The following is a 19,477-nucleotide window of genomic DNA, read 5'->3' as shown; positions in this document are numbered from 1 at the left end:
TGGACTGAGGAGCCTGAAGTGACTGAGAGCAACCAGGATTCAAAGTCCAGTGGGGCTCTTACCGTGTCCTCTGGTGAAAGCATTAGACCGTTGGGAACTAGGAGCTCTAGAACTCCTAGAGTCTAAGCAGGACAGAAAGCACATATTCTCTAAGGGTTTGCTTGGAGTAGAGCCATTACTACTTTCACTTTGTGTTCTTGATTTCATATATTCTATCTATTAGGGACACTATACCATGTAATAGCTGTTAATTTAAGGTTATTATATATAGCTTGTGCCCTAACTGTACCTTCAGTTCTATCAACAGCAAGTTCTGGGTGGCACTTTATGTGGTAGGATAAGTGGATCCAATGGCTATTGTGTTTGTTTCATTTTGCTGCTGTAACAAAATTTATTGGATTAAAAGAAACCAAATTTAGTATCTTACATTTCTGATGGTCACAAGTCCTAAAATAAAGATGTTAGCAGAGCTATGTTTCTTCTAGAGGCTCTAGGGAAGACTTCATTTCCTTGTCTTTTCCAGCTTCTAGAGGCTTACTGCATTCCTTGATTTATGGCCCTTCCTCCATAGTCAAAGTCAGCAGCATAACAATTTTAAATCTCTATCTTTCTCTCTCTCCTCTCTTTCCCCCTTCTTCTCCTCTCCTCTCCTTGTCATCACATCCTTTCTGATTCTGTTTCCATTGTCACACTGTCTTCCTTCACTCTGACCTTCCTGCCTCCTTCTTATAAGAACACTTGTGATTACATTGGAACTTTCTGGATAATCCATGATAATCCTCATCTAAAAATCCTTAATATAATCTCATCTGCAAAGCCCCTTTTGCCATGTAAGGTAACATATTCACACGTTCTAAGGATTACAATATGGATAATTTTAGATAGGGATCATAATTTAGTCTACCACAAACATATATCTACTGCCATACATCATTTACTATAAAGCAAACCTCTTGGTCTGAGACAGTGCTTTTCAGAATCCCATATTTGTGAAAGAACTCTGTAAACCTTCAAAAAAATTTTAAATGTTTTATTTATTTTTGAGACAGGGAGAGACAGAGCATGAACAGGGGAGGGTCAAAGAGAGGAAGACACAGAATCTGAAACAGGCTCCAGGCTCTGAGCCATCAGCCCAGAGCCCGACGCGGGGCTCGAACTCACGGACCGCGAGATCATGACTGGAGCGCAAGTCGGCCGCTTAACCGGCTGAGCCACCCAGGCGCCCCTGTAAGCCCTCATATGATGGTTCTGGCCAATGTGGGCAGGGAAGGTAAATCCACAGCAGAATATGTATCACTCCCAGCCAAGCTGAATCACTGGCCTTTCCAGGGTAGAATATAATAGATCTTCTTGCAAGTGGCTGTTTGGTCTCCTTCAGGGATCATATTGTATTAAGGGCTAGTGTTGGTCTCTTTTGCTGGCAGGTTGTACATTTGGCTATTGCAGTAGCTAGATTAGCATTGTTAAGGGAGAGCATGAACTATATGTTCCGTGCATAACCTCCATCTCTGCACCATGGCTACTCTGTGCATGTGCTCTCTGTGCCCCCAGTGGGTGGACAAAAGCAGAGGTTAGCTAATTATCAAGTAGCAGAATCATCCTGTCTATGTGGTCATTCATTGTCTCTGTCATGATGGAATGTTCTCTGACAGGCATCATCATGTGATTTGATTCAAAGACTGCCACACTTCACACCCACTCCCATAGGTACATTCTCATGTCTCTTCCATAGCCTTCCTTCCCAATCTTTCAATCTTTTTTACTTCCAGGCCCCTACCAAACACCCAAGCCATCTGCTGCTACCTATGAGTCTTACTTCAGGCTACTGCTCTTTATGTGTAAAATGGATGATCCTAGGCAATGCATGAAGTGCAAACTATTGGAAAGATTTTGCCTTATCACTATCAGATCATAGTATAGAAGCAGTTCATTTCAGTTGTAACTACTTACCAAGTTAACCTGCACTTAGACCAAGCTCAACTTCTTTTCTCCTCCACCAGTTAGTCTTAAGGGACTCCCTAAACCCATGCAGCCATACGTTTAAGCTTAGAGGCAGGTCTCATTGCAATAATGGTTGATGACACAGGAGCTGGCCACCCATTCATGCAGCTTACTTGTGCTGTGTCCCTTCCCTGCTCGTGCCCAATCTTGGCTATATTACTTATATTTTACCATAGGTTTTGCTGGGCCCACTGGACCTTATGAGGTAATGGGACTGATAAAACTCAGCTCCTGATGGGTACTTCTAGCCACTTGACATCTCATGGTAAGATGCTCTGTCTCTGTCAGTGCCCAAATAGCCTACCAGAAGCCATTTTTCAAGTGTATGATTTTTGTTGTTGCTGTTGTTAAATTTGTTTTTGCCTTGCTCCAGAACCTTGGACTTTTCTTTGTGATTTTCCCATGGAAATTTCCCATTCATTCGGCAGCATCTTTCTCTCCCACTGATACATCTAATATCATAGACTCTGTCATGTTGTATGACCTAAGAAGCAAAACTGCTTTTCCTACAGTCAAGAGATGATGTGGAGCCCTTCATTGTTCTAGGCAGTACTGCATTGTTCTTGGCAGGTATCTGTGTCATTCAGGAAATGTGTCAGAGCAATATTCTCAAGTAAATATTATGCCTACAGACCCAGAGAAGCCTAGCAAGTGTTGTCCCTCCTTCTTTGTGGTAGGAAGTATGAGATGTGATAACTTACCCTTTACTTTGTAGATGTCGGACAAGACTCAGACCACTGGAATCCTAATTTTCAGCATTTCATTGTCTCTCTCTAGTGCATCTATGGTGCTCAGCAAGAGTAATCTAGTTTTAATGTCTTTATAATGAACACTTTCCGTAAGCCTCTCAAAAGCTTGGGCTATTATACTTATAAGTGCATCCTGTCTGTACCTCTCCCACCTTAGTTCACCCCCAGTGAGTCTCAGCAATTATGCAGTTCTACCCATCTCAGAGCTGTCATGCTCAGTCTACCACCAGTGATGATATATTAGGTTTTTTGTTGCTGCATAACAGTATTGTCACAAACTTAGTGGTTGACTGTACCACACACTTACTATCTGACAGTTTCTGTACATTAAAAGACTGGGCAGGGCTTAGCTTTGTCCTCTGCAAGGCTGTAATCAAGGTGTCCACTGGGGACACAATCTCATCTGAGACTCAGCTAAGAAAGGAAACACTTCCAAAGCCATATGGTTTTTGGCAGAATTCAGTTCCTTGCAGGCTGCTGGACTGAGGCACTCAGTCCTTACGGGCTGTTAGCCAGAGACTACCGTCAACTTTTTGCCTTGTGTACCTCTCTGTGTGGTGGCTCACACATGGCAGCTTGCTCCTTCAAAGTACTTTGAAGTTCCTTCAAAGGAAGAGGGGGTCTCCAGCAAGATGGAAGTGATGATATAATATTAACTTAATTACATATGTGTAATCTTGTACAGCTTGTCATTTTTGCCATATTCTATTGGTCAGAAGAAATTTTCAGGTCCCAACTACACACACGGGGAAATGTTTATACAAGGGCAGGTATATTAGGAGATGGAGATCAGGGGATCACCTTACAAACTGTTCACCACAGATGTGGTTCCCATTGCCAACCAACCAGTGGATGATCCAGTTCCAACTTTCCATTTTATTTTATTTTTTAAAATATTTTTCAAATGTTTTTATTTATTTTTGAGAGAGAGAGAGAGAGAGAGAGAGAGAGAGAGAGAGAGAGAGAGCATGAGTGGAGGAGGGGCAGAGAGAGAGAGGGAGACACAGAATCTGAAGCAGGCTCTAGGTTCTGAGTTGTCAGCACAGAGCCTGATGAGTGGCTCCGACTCGCAAACTGCGAGATCATGACCTGAACTGAAGTCGGACACTCAATCGACTGAGTCAGCCAGGTGCCCCTCTTTGTTTTGTTTTTGAAGTTTACTTACTTATTTTGAGAGAGACAGACAGAGACAGGGAGCATGGGGGAAGGGCAAAGAGAGAGGAAGAGAGAATTCCAAGCAGCCTCTGACGTGGGGCTGGATCTCACAAACTGTGAGATCATGATCTGAACCAGGACCAAAAGTTGGACACTTAACCAAATAAGTCACCCAGGCACCCCATCCAACATCCCATTTTAGAGTTCACTTCTTCAGACCACTCCCCATACCAACTGACTTAAGTCAGTTTCCCTGGGAAACAGAAATGGAGACTTGCATGCATGCAGGAAATTTATTGTGGAGTGTGAATGAGTGAGAAAAGCAGGAGGGGCCAAGAGAGAAAGAAATGGAATTGCAGTGCAGTTGCAACAAAGGCCTTAGCTAATTCCATGGAGAATTGTGGAGCTGGGATGGTCTTCAGAATATCTTGAATTAAGGTCCAGAGGTCCAGGTCTTTGTACACCACATCCACCAGTTTTTTGATGCAGGCTCCCCTGGGGATGGAGTGGAATCTTGGGTGATACAGTTCCCTAAAGCCAAGAGCAACTTATGAAAAGGGACTTAGCTATGAGCAGCCAGCAGTCATCACTCCCAGCAGCTGGGGGAATAAGTGCCTCAGACCTGCAAGGTTATCTGAGAGGTACATCACTGTAGAAATCTTTAATAAATACAAAGGCATGACATAAAAAAAAAATCCAAAGGCATGATCTTTCTGATGTTTGACTTGAAGAAAGCAAGAAAATTCAGGACCCAGGGAGAATGAATGTATTTTTATGATTTTGACTATTTTTTCATAAGTATTTCTTCTTTCAGGCATACTACTCATGGAAGCTAGCGAGAGCATACACTCTTTGACAAGATGTTGGACCTGGTATGTCCAGTAGGAACATTTTTAGCCACAAGTAAAAATACTTTATTAACAGTAGCTGAGACAATTTAGAATTCTTTTTCTTGCATAAAAATTAGTTTGAAACTTTGTTCAATGGCTTTATAATGTCAAGGCCAATGTCAGTGATGCTCTTGGCCTTTATCTTGTAGCTCTCGTCTCATAGCTACAAATGTCAGCCATCCTGCCCACCTTTGAAGTGGAAAGAGAGACAGAAACAAGAAGAATGGATTCTCCTTTATCTTGCTGGCCTGAATTGTGTCCTAAAGTCAACCCTAAGTGCAGGAGAGGCTCACAGAATATTTCACTTTTTTCAGTCTTTAAAGTAAAGGCAGGCAAGGAAGAGGGAGATTTGAAATGGGTGTGGTGAATCAATAAATTTGGTTTTCAAATCAGGTGTCTGTTTTGCTGATTGAGGTCATATGCACAAGCTTTAAAGACCAGATACAAGATGATAAAATGCCATCATTTGGCTGAAAAGCCAAATCAAGACTACTATTTGGATAGAAGACTACCTGTATCACTAGGGTCCAAACAGGAAAACAGAAAAGTGTGTGCCAAGTAATTAAGAGAGGGAATTGAATATAAGGAACTAATTGCATCAGTAGTGAAGGAGCTGGGAAGGCAAATGAAGGACAGAGGCATCTAAAGATTGATAATTGCAGGAAGCCACTATAATCCTTATGGCAGGAGAGACCAAAGGAGGAGATGCTATTTCCAGCTTCCAGGAGCCGGGGATGCCCAATGAGAAGTGGTTCCACAACAGAGGTTACCTGGCTGGAATTGGAACATGGAAGAAGCTGCCAGCAGGAGTTGGAACCATAGAGATGTTGCCCAAAGCAGAAAGAGATAGCGATGGTGGTAGGTAAGGGAAGCATGATTTCTCTCCTCTTTCCACGTACTAATCATCCATCTCACTCCATTGGCTTAATCTAACTTGAAGCTAGCTGGCAAGGGAGCCTGAAAAATGTGGTTTTCAGGGCTCACTTTGCTGTACCGAGCAGGGAAATGGAGAGGAATTGACTCAAGAGGAAATAAGCAAATTACCGGCACACCATCCCTCCTGCATTTAGGGGTGCACTTTAGGAATACTTGTGTGGAAGCGAGTTTTTCTCCAGAAGCAATGTTGCCTTTGCTCTAGCCCATAAATACTTTAGTTCCTGAAACGTTACATCATACAGATATGATTATTTTGTCTAAACTAAGAAAATACTGTCACCGTAAATTAATTTAGGAAGGTATGAACTATTTTTCATGAATTATATGCTTTAAAAACTTTTTAAACAGCTTCTGGTGCAGTCTAAAAGGCAAACTTCAGGCACTGGGTGGCTCAGTTTGTTAAGCATACAACTTTGGCTCGGGTCATGATCTTATGGTTCACGAGTTCGAGCATTGCATTGGGCTCACTGCTGTTATCACAGATCCTGCTACAGATCCTCTGTTCCCTTGCTCTCTGTCCCTCTCCCACTCTCAAAATTAAATAAAACATACAAAAAATAAAAATAAAAATAAAACTAAATGGCAAATGAGAGGGGCAAAATCTTTTTGAGAGAGTTAATTATAAAAAAAATTTTTTTTTCAACGTTTATTTATTTTTGGGACAGAGAGAGACAGAGCATGAATGGGGGAGGGGCAGAGAGAGAGGGAGACACAGAATAGGAAACAGGCTCCAGGCTCCGAGCCATCAGCCCAGAGCCTGATGCGGGGCTCGAACTCACGGACCGCGAGATCGTGACCTGGCTGAAGTCGGACGCTTAACCGACTGCGCCACCCAGGCGCCCCGAGAGAGTTAATTATAAAGAATTAGTAAATCAACCTATTTTTACTTTTGAAATATAAAAGTAAAAATATTGATCAAAACAGGAAATTGAACTAGGTGGGGCTAAGACTTTTATGCTAATTACGTATAAACTAACAGAGAATGTGAGCCATGCATGATATATGTAAGTTTTGATTCCAGAGGTGTACCATAGCCACCAGCCACTTGAGAAGAAACTATAATCTGTTTTGACTATTATTAGTCAAAATGTAACCATCAGAATTCCAAAAACTCACTGAATTTAATGAAAGTAAGCAATATGTTTTGTGAATTAACAAATCATCTAAGAGCAGAGTGTTTTAGGGAAACAAGTAGTCTTAGGATTCTATTCTTGTCATGTCATGATAAAGTAAATCTGTGTTTGTGGATAGGGCTCTGTTAAAAAACATAACTTCCAGGGACACCTGGGTGGCTTAGTCATGTAAGTGTAGGACTCTTGATTTCGGCTCAACTCATGGTCTTGTGGTTCATGAATTCAAGCTCGCATCAGGCTCTGAGCTGTAAATGTAGTGCCTGCTTGGGATTCTCTCTCCTGCTCTCTCTGCCCTTCCCCTGCTCACTATCTGTCTCTCCCTCAAAATAAAGAAATAAGCATTAAAAAAGAATACTTCCAAATCCAAGTGTATATAACTCAAAGTGTATAACTGTTTGTCTCAAAAGGTTGGGACACATCTCAAATAAGGGAGACCACACACACTATTAACAATAATAGTTATGCCTGACAGGTGGTGTGCTAAGCAAGTCCTTGATATATATTATTTAACTTAATCTTCAAAGAATCTAATGAATTAGGTGCTATTATTACCCTCATATTATTGGTGAGAAAACTTAGCCTGAAAGAGGGTAAATGTCTTTAAAATAAGATCATGCCTAGTATAATCATTTTAGAGCCATTTAGATATATCCTGATATCTGGATTAGCCAAGAACTATCTTAAAAATAATATATTTTTAAACATATTATGTTATTGTAAATAAATAATATATTTCAAAATAATATATTTGATATGATAAAATTACTATTATGTATAAGAATTTCAACAGTCCTTTAGGGTTTAGGGAGATATGATTTAATTATTAAACTATTTAACCTTAGTAATAATGACCAACCTAATAATTTATAAACTACATTGAGGTTTTCAAGGTTAAAATGCAAGGTTCTTACATTTCTCCTTCAAACAATTATACTTTATATGACTTTCTTTATCATTTGTGAAAGCTTCTTCTGGTCTAAAATACATCACAACAATAAAATCTTTAAAACATGATTTGCATTTAAATATATATGTATATGTATATATACATATACATGTATACTACTGAATTTCATACACTTCAAAGAATAGATTCACTTAAAAATATTTTAGAATTGGGGCACCTGGGTGACTCAGTTGGTTGGGGGTTCCACTTGGGCTCAGGTCATGTTCTCAAGGTTACTGGTTCAAGCCCTGCTTCGGGCTCTGTGCTGACAGCTCAGAGCTCAGAGCCTGGAGCCTGCTTCCAATTCTGTGTCTCCCTCTCCCTGGCCCTCCCCTGCTCACGCTCTGTCTCTCTCTCTCAAAAATAAACATTAAAAAAATTTTTTTTTAATAAAAAAATATTTTAGAATAATTTTTCAGGGCTGGAAATATTCATATTTACCTAAAGCTCCCTAGAATCTAAATTTTTTATTTATAGAAAAACATAGACATAAAATTTGTATCTTTAGAAACTAATATGAATAAAAAGAAAAAATCATGCCCCTTCATGTCTACAAATTACTGAATCTTCCAAGGCTCTAAAAATACATTTGTTTAAAGTAAGACATCAAGATATCTAGGGGATCCAATACGTAATTTTTGTTTAAAAAAATTTAAATAGCCATGTTGAATTTTTTCTGTTCATTTTGGAGTATTAAATATATTACCTAAAATAATTTTCATTTTAAAATGCTTGTGGTCATTTTATCAGGAATGTAGACTCATGGGTCCTTAAAGTAAGGTTACCAAAGAGTGAAACATTTCTTCACTCTTCAGACTTGACCATTTTTTCCCTCCAAATTGTTCTCAGCTACTAAGTTTGTTTTAAAACGGTCTCAGCTACCAAATTTGTTTTTATTTTTTATTTATTTTTAATTTTTTTTCAACATTTATTTATTTTTGAGAGACAGAGAGAGACAGAGAACAAGCAGGGGAGGAACAGAATCAGAAGCAGGATCCAGGCTCTAAGCTGTCAGCACAGAGACTGACTTGGAGCTCATGACCTGAGCCAAGTCAGTTGCTTAAGGGACTGAGCCACCCAGGCGCCCCACCAATTTTGTTTTTAAATGTTCCAACACTGTTGTACAAATTTGGGAAACAAACCCAAACTCCTGACTTGACCACAACATTTTCAGTAGTCTTGATGTTCCTCATAACATGCGTGCTTCCTGTGTTTGTAATCCTATAGCATTGGTACAATATTAACCTTTTAAATGAAATTAACAACATCTATCATTGTTCTCATTTATGTTTCTGCCTGTTATTTACTACACCAGTGCTGATGGCTTCCTTTAAAAAAAACAAAACACAAAAAACACAAGATAGAGTACAAAAAGATACAGATACAGAGTACAAAAATCTTAAATCTTTGGAGTTCAGGAAATTGTACTCCCAGCTTTGCTATTTCAAATGGAAGAGAAAATATGTGATCATACGTATGAAAGAAGAAGCCAGGGTCTTACATGATCATTGACAAGAGATGCTTTTGAGAAATAAACATGATTATCAACCACAAAGACTAAAAAATACTACGCATGTGTTTCATTTACAAAATGGGCAAAGTCAGGATGCCTTAGTTCAGCGTTAATCTTTGAGGGTGATTCTTTCAGGGCGACGTCCTTAAGTCCTGTCTAGCCAATTCTGACACCCAACCCGCCCAGTGCTTCCTCCACTCTCCCCCACTCTCTTCCACCCTCCCTCTGAACCAAAGGCACACACACGCCCAGCCTGGCCAGAAGATAAAGCTAAGATGGCAGCGCGGAAAGTACAGGAGCTGCGCTCATTGGGGCTGGAAAAACAAAAGCAAAACTCTCTATATATTCTTTCAATCTGCATTTTCTGTAATAACAAGACTCCCCACCCCCATCTCAACACCTAGGCGGTGTAAGACATCCAGTAGCAGTGTGCGCAGGATTGGCGGGCGGGGACTCTTGCTTTGCACGTTGCGAGAAATCCACATCTCCCTTCTGCAGCAACGGTTCAGGTGGACCCTAGCGACTTGCCTTGGGGACCACCCTCCCTTCAAATCCCCTTGACAGTGGAATTAAGGGTGATTCCTAACGCCCTTTCGTTCCCGGCTCGCGTTCCATTCCCTGCCAACCCCTTGGGAGCCTTCCCAAGTGCCCAGCTGCCACGGCAATAGCTGTAGCATTGCCCAGGGAGCACGCAGTGCCCAGGCAGGAAGAGGAGGCGGAGGAGGAGAAAAAACTCTGCATTGACTATCAATTTAGAGTGGAGCGGCTGTTGCCACTGCCGTGGAAGGAAATGTGGCCAGCCGCAACAGAAACGCCACTCTCGGCCACCTAAGTGAGCATGTGTGCGACTCCGCGCACGCCTAGTTGCTCGACTCAACGACAACAGGGTTCCTAGCAAATTATCCAGTTACCGGGTTTTGCGTGTACCCAGAAGGCTCAGAAAGGGGCCTTGTGGTGAAAACTGAAGCGAAATTAAGGGATAGCAGGAACTCTGAGAACAGTGCAGCCGCTGGGTTCAATCCTCATTATAAACTCCAAGAAGGCAAAGACTGCACAAGCCACCACCTAAACCTGAACTGGAAATGCTTTTCTGTGCAGGCAACATTCATTCATTCATTCATTCATTCATTCACTCAGCCAATACCTGGTTCCCTTCTGCTTAGGGCTAGAGCCTGTGCTAGGAGCTGGGAATGTAACGTGGGAACAGACACATGTATCATTCCCGCCCTCAGGAAAAGTCTAGTATGTTTTGTTTTGCGTGTTACAATTTGTGAAAAGCCGTGTGCCAAGGTGGACATCCTAGATGTTTGAAATCCTTCCACAGTCTCATGCAATATTATTTTTGACCACTATTCAGAGGGTGAAACTTGCCCAAAGGCATACAAATAGCAAAGTCAGGATCTAAATTCTGGTTTGTCAGAGCCTTTTGGCTACCTGGCTGGCTGCTCAACAGTAAAGAGCCCTTGCAGTTCATACTTGTTCAGGCCTTTAACTCTACTAGCCTTTCATTGCCTCTATACCTTGTCTATAGGTTTGGAGCACTTCCTGTTCAATGCTGAGGTTTATAACTGCTGAAGCATTAGGACAGGAATTTAGTTTAACAAATAATTACTGGTGACCTACTATGTGCCAGTTTCTAGGCTAGGGGCTGAGGAAGACACGAAGATAAACAAGAAGCTCTTGTTTATGAGCTCATAGTTGAGGAAACAAGTACAAAACCTGTTTAACAGGGCTACTCACAGCGCTAAAACACCGACTTCCCATGCCAGTCCTTTGTCCCTATATTTTCATTATCCCGCTTGTAGCTATCTTTTTTTTTTTTTTTTAAACCAACACGATCTCCATCTGTTAAAGCCCTAGGTAAAATGCACTGCTTCAGCACTCTTTCCCCCCAAAAGCTAGAATTAATTTATTTCCCTACTCATTGTTTGTACTTTTGAAAACACTAAAAAGGCTTTTTTTTTGTTTGTTTTAGGAGGAGGAGGACATTTATGGAAAAAGCATAGATTTAAGAACTAGTAAGTAGATAAAGAAAATGGTAATGATAGGACTTAAAATGACAGGAGTATAAATTAGGCAAACTCTTCAAACTGAGTCTCAAAAGGATAAAACTTAGTAGCAGTCAGGGTTCAGTGGCACATACATTTCTAGTGCACTTACTTAGAAGGGACTAGTAGAACAGCTTGACACAAGGGACTCAGCAAATGTCACATTTTAATAGACAACAATGATAAGATCTTTGGCAGATATGACATTTTCAGATGTTCCAAATAGCCAGAGTTATAGCTTCAGGTCATATTTGAGAATTATCTCTAGAAATGTTAAGTCTGGACAGAAAAAGATGAGCCATCAAGTGACCACTGCCAAGAGAGAAGTGTGCACTCTAAAGGATGAATGTGGAGTCAACATAATATGTAAGAAAAGTACTATCACATTAAGGTTTAGCTATGATGAAATGTTGAGAACAAGAATTTAGGAATGATTCCTGCTTGTGAATACTCGCATATCTGTCAATTCTACTTTCATAGAAAAAGAGAATGCACTAGCTTACTACCTGTTTTTTTTTTTTTTAAGTAAAAGCTATTTTAATCCTAATAATAAAAACCACAAACGAAAATCGCCAGAGACTTCTAATTTAGCTGGCCTCCTTTGCCTTGGATTCTGAATTACCCAGCACTGTTCCCAGTAAATCTTCATGTTGGCAGCAGAACCTTTGAGAAAAAAGTAGCAGGAGTGCGTGACACTCATTCTCTGGTGGTGGGACATTTCCTCTTTCTGGTCCAAGTTCTCCCACCTGGAGGGAACCCCTTTACCTGATGCCAATAGCATGTAGCTGACAGCCTTCCCAGCGCTTTCCTTACTCTTCCTCAAGCTGCTAGTAAAACCCGGAGAAGTGGCTTTCTTTCAGATTCCTCACCACTCAACCTCCCCACACCCAAAGCCCTGAGGCGGAGGGAGTGGTGGCGAGAGGGGGGTGGGGAGGGAAAGGGGCTGGGGTTACTGAGCATGTGCGAGGAGTGGCGCATGCCCAGTGCGGCCGGCAGCTTCCCATTGCGGGTAGCCCCGGCGGTGGCAGCGGTGGCGGCGGCGGCAGCGGCGGCACCGCCTCCTCCTCACACTCCCGAGGTGGCGGGGTTAGATGAGCGGTCCCAGTAGCGGCGAGGGCGGCGCAGGGGGGAGGAGGAGAAGACGGAGGAGGAGAAGGAGGACGCTGTCTTTGTAGTCTCGTGCTGCGGGAGCCAGAGGCCGCCTCCGGAGCCGTCGTCGTTGGAAAAGGGCTGTGTGTGCGCGCGCGTGTCTGCTTGCCCGGCCCGCGGGGACGAGGCGGCGGCGGCGGCTGCGAGGATGATGATGTGCTCAGCGACTGCCTCCCCCGCCGCCGCCTCCTCGGGGCCCGGCGGGGACGGATTCTTCCCAGCCGCCACCATCTCTTCCTCCCCGGCGCCGGGGGCGCTGTTCATGCCGGTTCCGGAGGGCTCCTTGGCTGCCGCTGGGCTGGGGCTGGGGCTGCCGGCCGCGGACTCCCGGGGTCACTACCAGCTGCTGCTGTCAGGCCGGGCCCTGGCCGACCGCTACCGGAGGATTTACACAGCTGCGCTCAGTGACAGGGACCAAGGGGGCAGCAGCGCTGGACACCCAGCCTCCAGGTGCGTCTTCAGTGTCCTTCTTGCGCACCGCGCGCGTGTGTGTGTGTGTGTGTGTATGTATGCATGTATGTATGTGTGTCTACGTACCTGGTTACTAAGCTTTCTACAAGCGCTAGATGCTGGGTGGTAGAAGCACTAACTGAGATAGGAGGGTGCGGTGGCAACAGTTTCTGCTCTGTGTGTATGTGTGACTGTCTTTGTGGGGGGTTAGTGAGAATGGAAGGTAGCATGGGATGCTAGAAAAGGTGATGGTACCAGTCGGTTATGACACGTGTGTGTGTATTGTTGAGGAAGGAGGAGAGATTGGTTGAGGGGAAGAGGGCAGTTCACGGAGAGAATTTGCAAAAGTGGTGAGGGAAGTGGCGTTTCCAGTATCTCTGCCGCAATGGTATTTGCACGTATTCTTACCCCAACCCCCCAATGGTATTCCATCCTCCACTTTCCACCTCCCATAAAAAATCTGCCTTTCACTGACGGGAGCAATGGTGTAGGTTAAGGATGGTGTCATATATATAGGATGAGTTTTAGATAATGATGCTTTAGGATAAGGCATGGAGTTTAAATTTAAAAGATTTATGCAAAAGGGATGCAGATGGAGATTTATGTGGATGTGAAAGGTGTCTGATACAGATTTTTAGAGCTGTACTTTGGTAACTGGACCTTTTGGTATTCTAGAGATGTGATTGCAGCTGCACTTGTGTTCTGATGTCCCATCGGCCATTTCCCTTCATCTTATGTTCTATTTCCTCTGTCACTTATAGGCTTTAGAGTAGAGTGGGTTAGGGGGTTTTGTGGGGAAAGGGGAAAGCTGTAGAACTTCGAAATATGACTGCTTATACAATATTTACCTCCCACCAACTAAAAAATTTGAGTAGCTACTACATCTCATCCTAGGCTCGCTGCATCTTCAGCTTCCTCCATGTAGAAGATATTAAATCACTTTCATTTTCCTTTTCTTAAGATGTGTGTGTGTGTGTGTGTGTGTGTGTATGTGTGTGTGTGTTTGCTGAGGGCTTTCCTATTGTTTTCTTTTCCTTGTCCTTACATGCCACATACCCCGAAGGATGATGACTGACTTGTTTCACCAGCTTGGCTTTGACAGTGGTAATTGGGAGTTGGCTTCATCATTTTTTTTTCTCACAGCTTCTTGCAACACATGGGGAAAGCATAGTAGTATTTTGTCAAATAAGTTACAGAGAGTTTGTGGTATTTATTGAATGTTCAGTGTGTTAGACAATAAAAAGATGCCCTTTTCTTTCATTATGAAAGGGACTAGGCTGTAAGTCAGGTGTTTGTAATTTACCATAGTGTACTGGGGTTCTTATCCTTTGCAGAGTTGTAAAGATGGAGCTTTGTTCACACTTCTGGGTAAACCAGTCTTCTCATGTCTATAATTGTTGACAGGATTGGGCAGTTTTATTAGATGGATGTAAATATATGTAACTACCTTCTGCTATCCAAACTGAAGGCCACAGTGGCACAAGTCTACTTCTTGCTCATGTTTTTGAAAATAGCACAGAACCTCACTAGACAGTTTTCTGTGGTGGGTATAATTTTGAGCTGTGAGTCTCTGAATTGTGGTACATCTTTGCAGATCCCTCTCAAAGAATTTAAATTTATTTTGCATGTTCTTCCAGTCTTAGGATTTACTACTGATATATTCCTATTTTAACTTTCTACTAATATACTTATGTAACAATACAGTTTTGTGCATCTGGAACTAGATTAACAGTTTTAGACAAAATTAATGTATTTTAATCACACGTATAAAATTTATGAGTGATTTTTAGTCTTTGATCCATTTTTGTACAAGCAGTCAATTACAATTTATGAAAAATTCAAGTATTTCGAGAAGTAGTCATGGAAACCAGCCTTAAGTTGTGTAATATTGCCTTCTAGTGCTTGTTTAGAACATTATTGCTTATTTTAGTTCACATTATTTTATCTAAGTCAGCCTGCAACTATCCTTTATTGAATATTTGCTTAAGAATTCAATCACATTTCTTATTAAATATGATGGGGCTAGTGGAGCTAGGATTTAGGTTGTGAATGAATAGTGTAATTATTTGAATAGGGGTACTAGTTGAGTTCGAGTAGAAGAAGAGATCTAGCAGACAGAGAAGGGAGCAAGGATAGAGGATGAAGCTCTAGTGAGCTTCAAATTTAAAGGTGTGAGAAAAAGGAGACAGTAAAGGAAGTTGAAAAAAAAAAAAGATAATAAAAAGTTAAGACAGCTGTGAGACAGTGGCAGCTCTGGTCCTAAGAAAGTGGATTGAAAGTCCTTAGCAGTGTTAACTCTTTAAAAAAGTGAGAACACTTTCCAGGTCACTGATGACTGTTGAGGAAGTGGTCATAGATGTGGTGAGGAGTCATTAGGAGATGTTGGGGTATTGGAGTTGCAGGGTTGAGGGAAGGATATTCAAATTTGGAAGAGTGGCTGGGAAATGTTCAGTATGTGGAGAAAGAGAAATTAAAGAAGTGAGAGAGGAGATAATTGATGTAAGAGAAGTCAGATCTCAGGGACAAGTTTAAGATGTCAGGTAAAGAGGTTAGCCATTGAATAAAGACTAGAGTTGATTGAGCGTAAGACTTACATCATATTCATCTTAGTAATCCCAATGTATAGCACAATTTTTGGCATCCATTCTGTAAATACCAAAGGTCTTCTGTGTGCCAGGCTCTGTTATATGTGCTGAAGACGTAGCAGTGAGCAAAACAGAAAAGGTCTCTACTCTCTTAGAACTTCCACACTAGAGGGGAGAAATAAACAACTGATAGTTCCAGGTAGTGATACGTAACTATGAAAGAAAGAAAACTGATTTCATTTGATAGATGATTTATAGTGGGGGAGCTATTTTAGGTAGGGTGGTCAGGGTAGGTTTCTTTGGCAGTAGACCTTTAAGTTGAATCATAATAATGGGAAGTCAGATCTAGAGTAAGAGTGTTTTAGGAAATTATAAAGGCTCTGAGGTGGAAAGAAGCTTGTGTTCAAGGAAAAAACAAGGCAAATGAGATAAGTCATTGTTGAATGAATTACTGTGAATTATGTTTTAGATGTCCTGTAGAGTAGTTGAGGGATCCAAGCCTAATGGAGTCAGTGACTTTGATGGCATTCTAGTGAAGTGGTTAAGAGCTTGGACTCTGAAGCTAGTTTAGTTTTACGAGTTTATTATTTTTTTTTAATGTTTATTTATTTTGGGAGGGAGGGAGGGGCAGAGAGAGAGGAAGAGAGGTACCTCACTATCTATGCAGAGCCTGACAGGGGGCTCTATCTCATGAACTGTGAGATCATTACCTGAGCCGAAATCAAGAGCTGGTTGTTTAACCCTCTGAGCCACGCAGGCACCCCAGAAGCTAGACTGGTTTTAAAACCTGGCTCTACCACTTTTTAGCTGTGTGACCTTAGGTACATTATATAACTTATATGCTTCAGATTGTTTTAAGAAAAATTTTATTGTGAAATAATTGGCATGTAACATGTTAGTTTCAGGTGTACCACCTAATAATTCCATTTTTGTATATATTGTAAAATGATCACCACAACAGGCATAAACATCTATCACCACATACTTAAAACTTTTTTTTTCTTGTGATGAGAACTCTTAAGATTTACTCTCTTAGCAACTTTCAAGTATACAATACAGTATTATTGATAGTCACCACACTGTACATTGCATCGTCATGACTTACTTATTTTATAACCTTACCTTGTGAACACCTATACCTGTTTTTACCCACCACCCATCTCCGTCCCAGCTACCAGGTTGTTCTCTGTTAATTTATGAGTTTAGGTTTTTTGTTTGGTTTTAGATTTCACGTATAGATAAGATCTTAAGGTATTTGTCTTTGCCTGACTTATTTCACCTAGCACAATGCCCTCAAGATTTATCCATGCTGTTGTAAATGGCAAGATTTCTTTTTTTATGGCTGAATAATGTTCAATCGTGTATTATACCACATTTTCTTTTTTTCAATGTTTATTTTTGAGAGAGAGAGACACACACAGGGGGAGGGGCAGAGAGAGAGAGAGGAAGACACAGAATCCAAAGCAGGCTCCAGGTTCTGAGCTGTCAGCACAGACCCCCATGTGGGGCTTGAACTCATGAACGGTGAGATCATGACCTGAGTTGAAGTTGGAAGCTTAACAGACTGAACCACTCAGGCACCCCTATATACCACATTTTCTTAATCTATTCATCCATTGATAGATACTTAGTTTGCTTCCATGTCTTGGCTATTGTAAGTAATGCTGCAGTGAACATGGGGTGCAGATATCTTTTGAGTTAGTGTTTTCATTTACTTTGGAAAAATACTCTAATGAGGAATTGCTAGATCATGTGGTAGTTCTATTTTCTAATTAAAAAAAAAAAAACAACATTTTTTTTTTAATGTTTATTTTTGAGACCCAGAGACAGACAGAGCATGAGCAGGGCAGGGACAGAGAGGGAGACACAGAATCCAAAGCAGGCTCCAAACTGTCAGCAACAGAGCCCAGTGTGGGGCTCGAACCCACGAACCATGAAATCATGACCTGAACCAAAGTCAGGTGCTCAACTGATTGAGCCACCCAGGCGACCCTGTTTTCTAATTTTTGAGGAACCTCCATACTGTTTTTTCTTCCTTTTTTTTAAAATTAATTAATTATTTAATTTTATTTTAGAGGGAGTGAAAGAATCCTAAGCAGGCTCTGCGCTCAGTGTGGAGCCTAAAGTGGGTCTTGATCTCACTAATTCGAGATCATGACCTGACCCGAAATCAAGAGTCAAATGCTTAACCTACTGAGCCACCCAGGTGCCCAAGGAACCTCTATATTGTTTTCCGCAGTGGCTGCCCAGTTTACATTTCCATCAATAGTGCACGGGTTTTTCTTTTCTCTACATTTTTGCCAACACTTGTTATTTCTTGTTTTTGATCATAGCCATTCTATGTGTGAGGTAATAATCTCATCGTGGTTTTGATTTGCATTTCCCTAATGACTAGTGATACTGAGCATATTTTCATGTGCCTGTTGGCCAACTGTGTGTCTTGTTTGGAAAAATATCTTTTCAGATCCTCTGTCCATTTTTAATTGGTTTAAAAACAAATAGCAATGGCTATTTGTTTTTCCTGTCGGAATATATAACTTCCTTATATATTTTAGATATTAGCCTCTTATCAGGTATATGGTTTGCATATATTTTCTCAAATTTTGTAGTTTGCCTTTTCATTTTATTGATAGTTTCCTTTGCTGTGCAGAAGCTTTTTATTTTGATATAGTCCCGCTTGTTTATTTTTGTCTTTGTTTATGCCTTACTTTTCTTGTATGTAGAATGGGGATAATAATAATGAGGATTGTTTTGTAGATTAAACCAATCCATATATGTAAAGTGCTTGACACATTAAGTGCTGTTAAATATTGTTGATTTCTGCCGAGAGTGAGGGGACATATGGCATTTGAGGACTTAAAGATGGGGGCAAAAATCAGGTTTTATTCTAATTTTTGGTCTCAGTGACTGTGATGAATGTGAGAATAATGATTTCCTTTATTCATTGACTCAATAAATATATTTTTTATACAAATGAATGAATCAAAATTGGAGCATTGGCTTGAGGAAAAGGTTGGGCTGGAAATAAGTAAAGGAATATTTGATCGTTTCTGTATGTGAATGGCAGTATAGCATTGCATTTGGGAAAAACTATAGCTCTGTGGCTAAATTTACCTTAGAGGCAGACTGCCTTGGTTCAAATCCCAGTTCTACCTTTTTCTAAGTTGGGCAAGTTAATTGCATTTCTTTGTCTGTTTCTTTACCTGTAACCTTATAGGACTATTAAAAGCACATTGTGTTAGTACAGGGTAATGTTCATTAAATGTCAGCAGCTGCTGCTGTTGTTACTATTAAAATTATATATTTAAAACTCTAATCAGCATGATATTGTAAGTTTTTCCACTCAGCAAAGAAATGGGAAAGCTGTTGGTTGAATTGGTTCAAGGTTAAAGTGTGACTAGAGGTCAAAAAAAAAAAAAAAAGAAAGTGAAAGTTTGGTGACATTGATTGATCCTTCGGTAAAAACGAAAGTGATGTAAAGGAGGGGAGTGATAGACCAGGAGATACAGAAGAGTCAGGGTTTGTCGGTTGAAGTGGTAGAATAACAAAGTAGAAACAATAGAGATTATGGTTAAAGTGGGGAATTGCTTTTCTTTAAGATAAACCCATTTAGTTCCTTTAGCTTTTTTATATCAGATGCATGGGATTTTGGTTTTAAGAGGTTAAGTAGTCAGTCCAACAAAGTTGAGGGATTTACTACTTGGTGCTAACCATTGGCCCAATAAAGCTGTATAAGACATAGTTTCTACACTTGAGTTTATTACCTGGGTAATGGTGAAAAATACAAAGACGGGTACTTACAAAAGTGTTAAAGAAAATGGCATTCTGGGCTGGCGTGAAAGTATGAGCAAAAGGTGAGAAAGTACAGTTTATGTGCAGGTTAATATTAAGAGTTCTGTTAGAGCTATCATGTAGGTGTTCG

The 19,477-nt window shown here is 41.0% G+C and overlaps 2 protein-coding genes across 17 annotated transcripts in view; one reads left to right on the top strand and one right to left on the bottom strand.

Moving 5' to 3' along the window:
* Positions 1-12,284, bottom strand: part of SCEL (sciellin) — a 320,878-nt gene extending 308,594 nt beyond the window's left edge. For both annotated transcript variants that reach the window (XM_045054657.1, XM_019828151.3), the window contains exon 1: positions 12,137-12,284. The gene's annotated coding sequence lies outside the window, so the exon portion shown is untranslated. The remainder of the gene's footprint in view (positions 1-12,136) is intronic.
* A 73-nt stretch (positions 12,285-12,357) lies between these two features.
* MYCBP2 (MYC binding protein 2) overlaps positions 12,358-19,477 on the top strand; it is a 283,602-nt gene continuing 276,482 nt past the window's right edge. For 10 of the 15 annotated variants that reach the window (XM_045054615.1, XM_045054596.1, XM_011280436.4 and 7 more), the window contains exon 1: positions 12,361-12,970. In XM_045054615.1, the coding sequence (XP_044910550.1) occupies positions 12,669-12,970 (302 nt within the window). In that variant the 5' untranslated portion in view covers positions 12,361-12,668. Of the gene's footprint in view, positions 12,971-19,477 lie in introns of all 15 variants that reach the window. The other 5 variants (XM_045054591.1, XM_045054579.1, XM_045054571.1 and 2 more) reach the window with 2 other exon arrangements.

This window comes from Felis catus, chromosome A1 (genome assembly GCF_018350175.1).
Source record: "Felis catus isolate Fca126 chromosome A1, F.catus_Fca126_mat1.0, whole genome shotgun sequence".
In the NCBI taxonomy this organism is placed as follows: domain Eukaryota; kingdom Metazoa; phylum Chordata; class Mammalia; order Carnivora; family Felidae; genus Felis; species Felis catus.
This window is presented reverse-complemented; position numbering and strand designations above follow the sequence as displayed.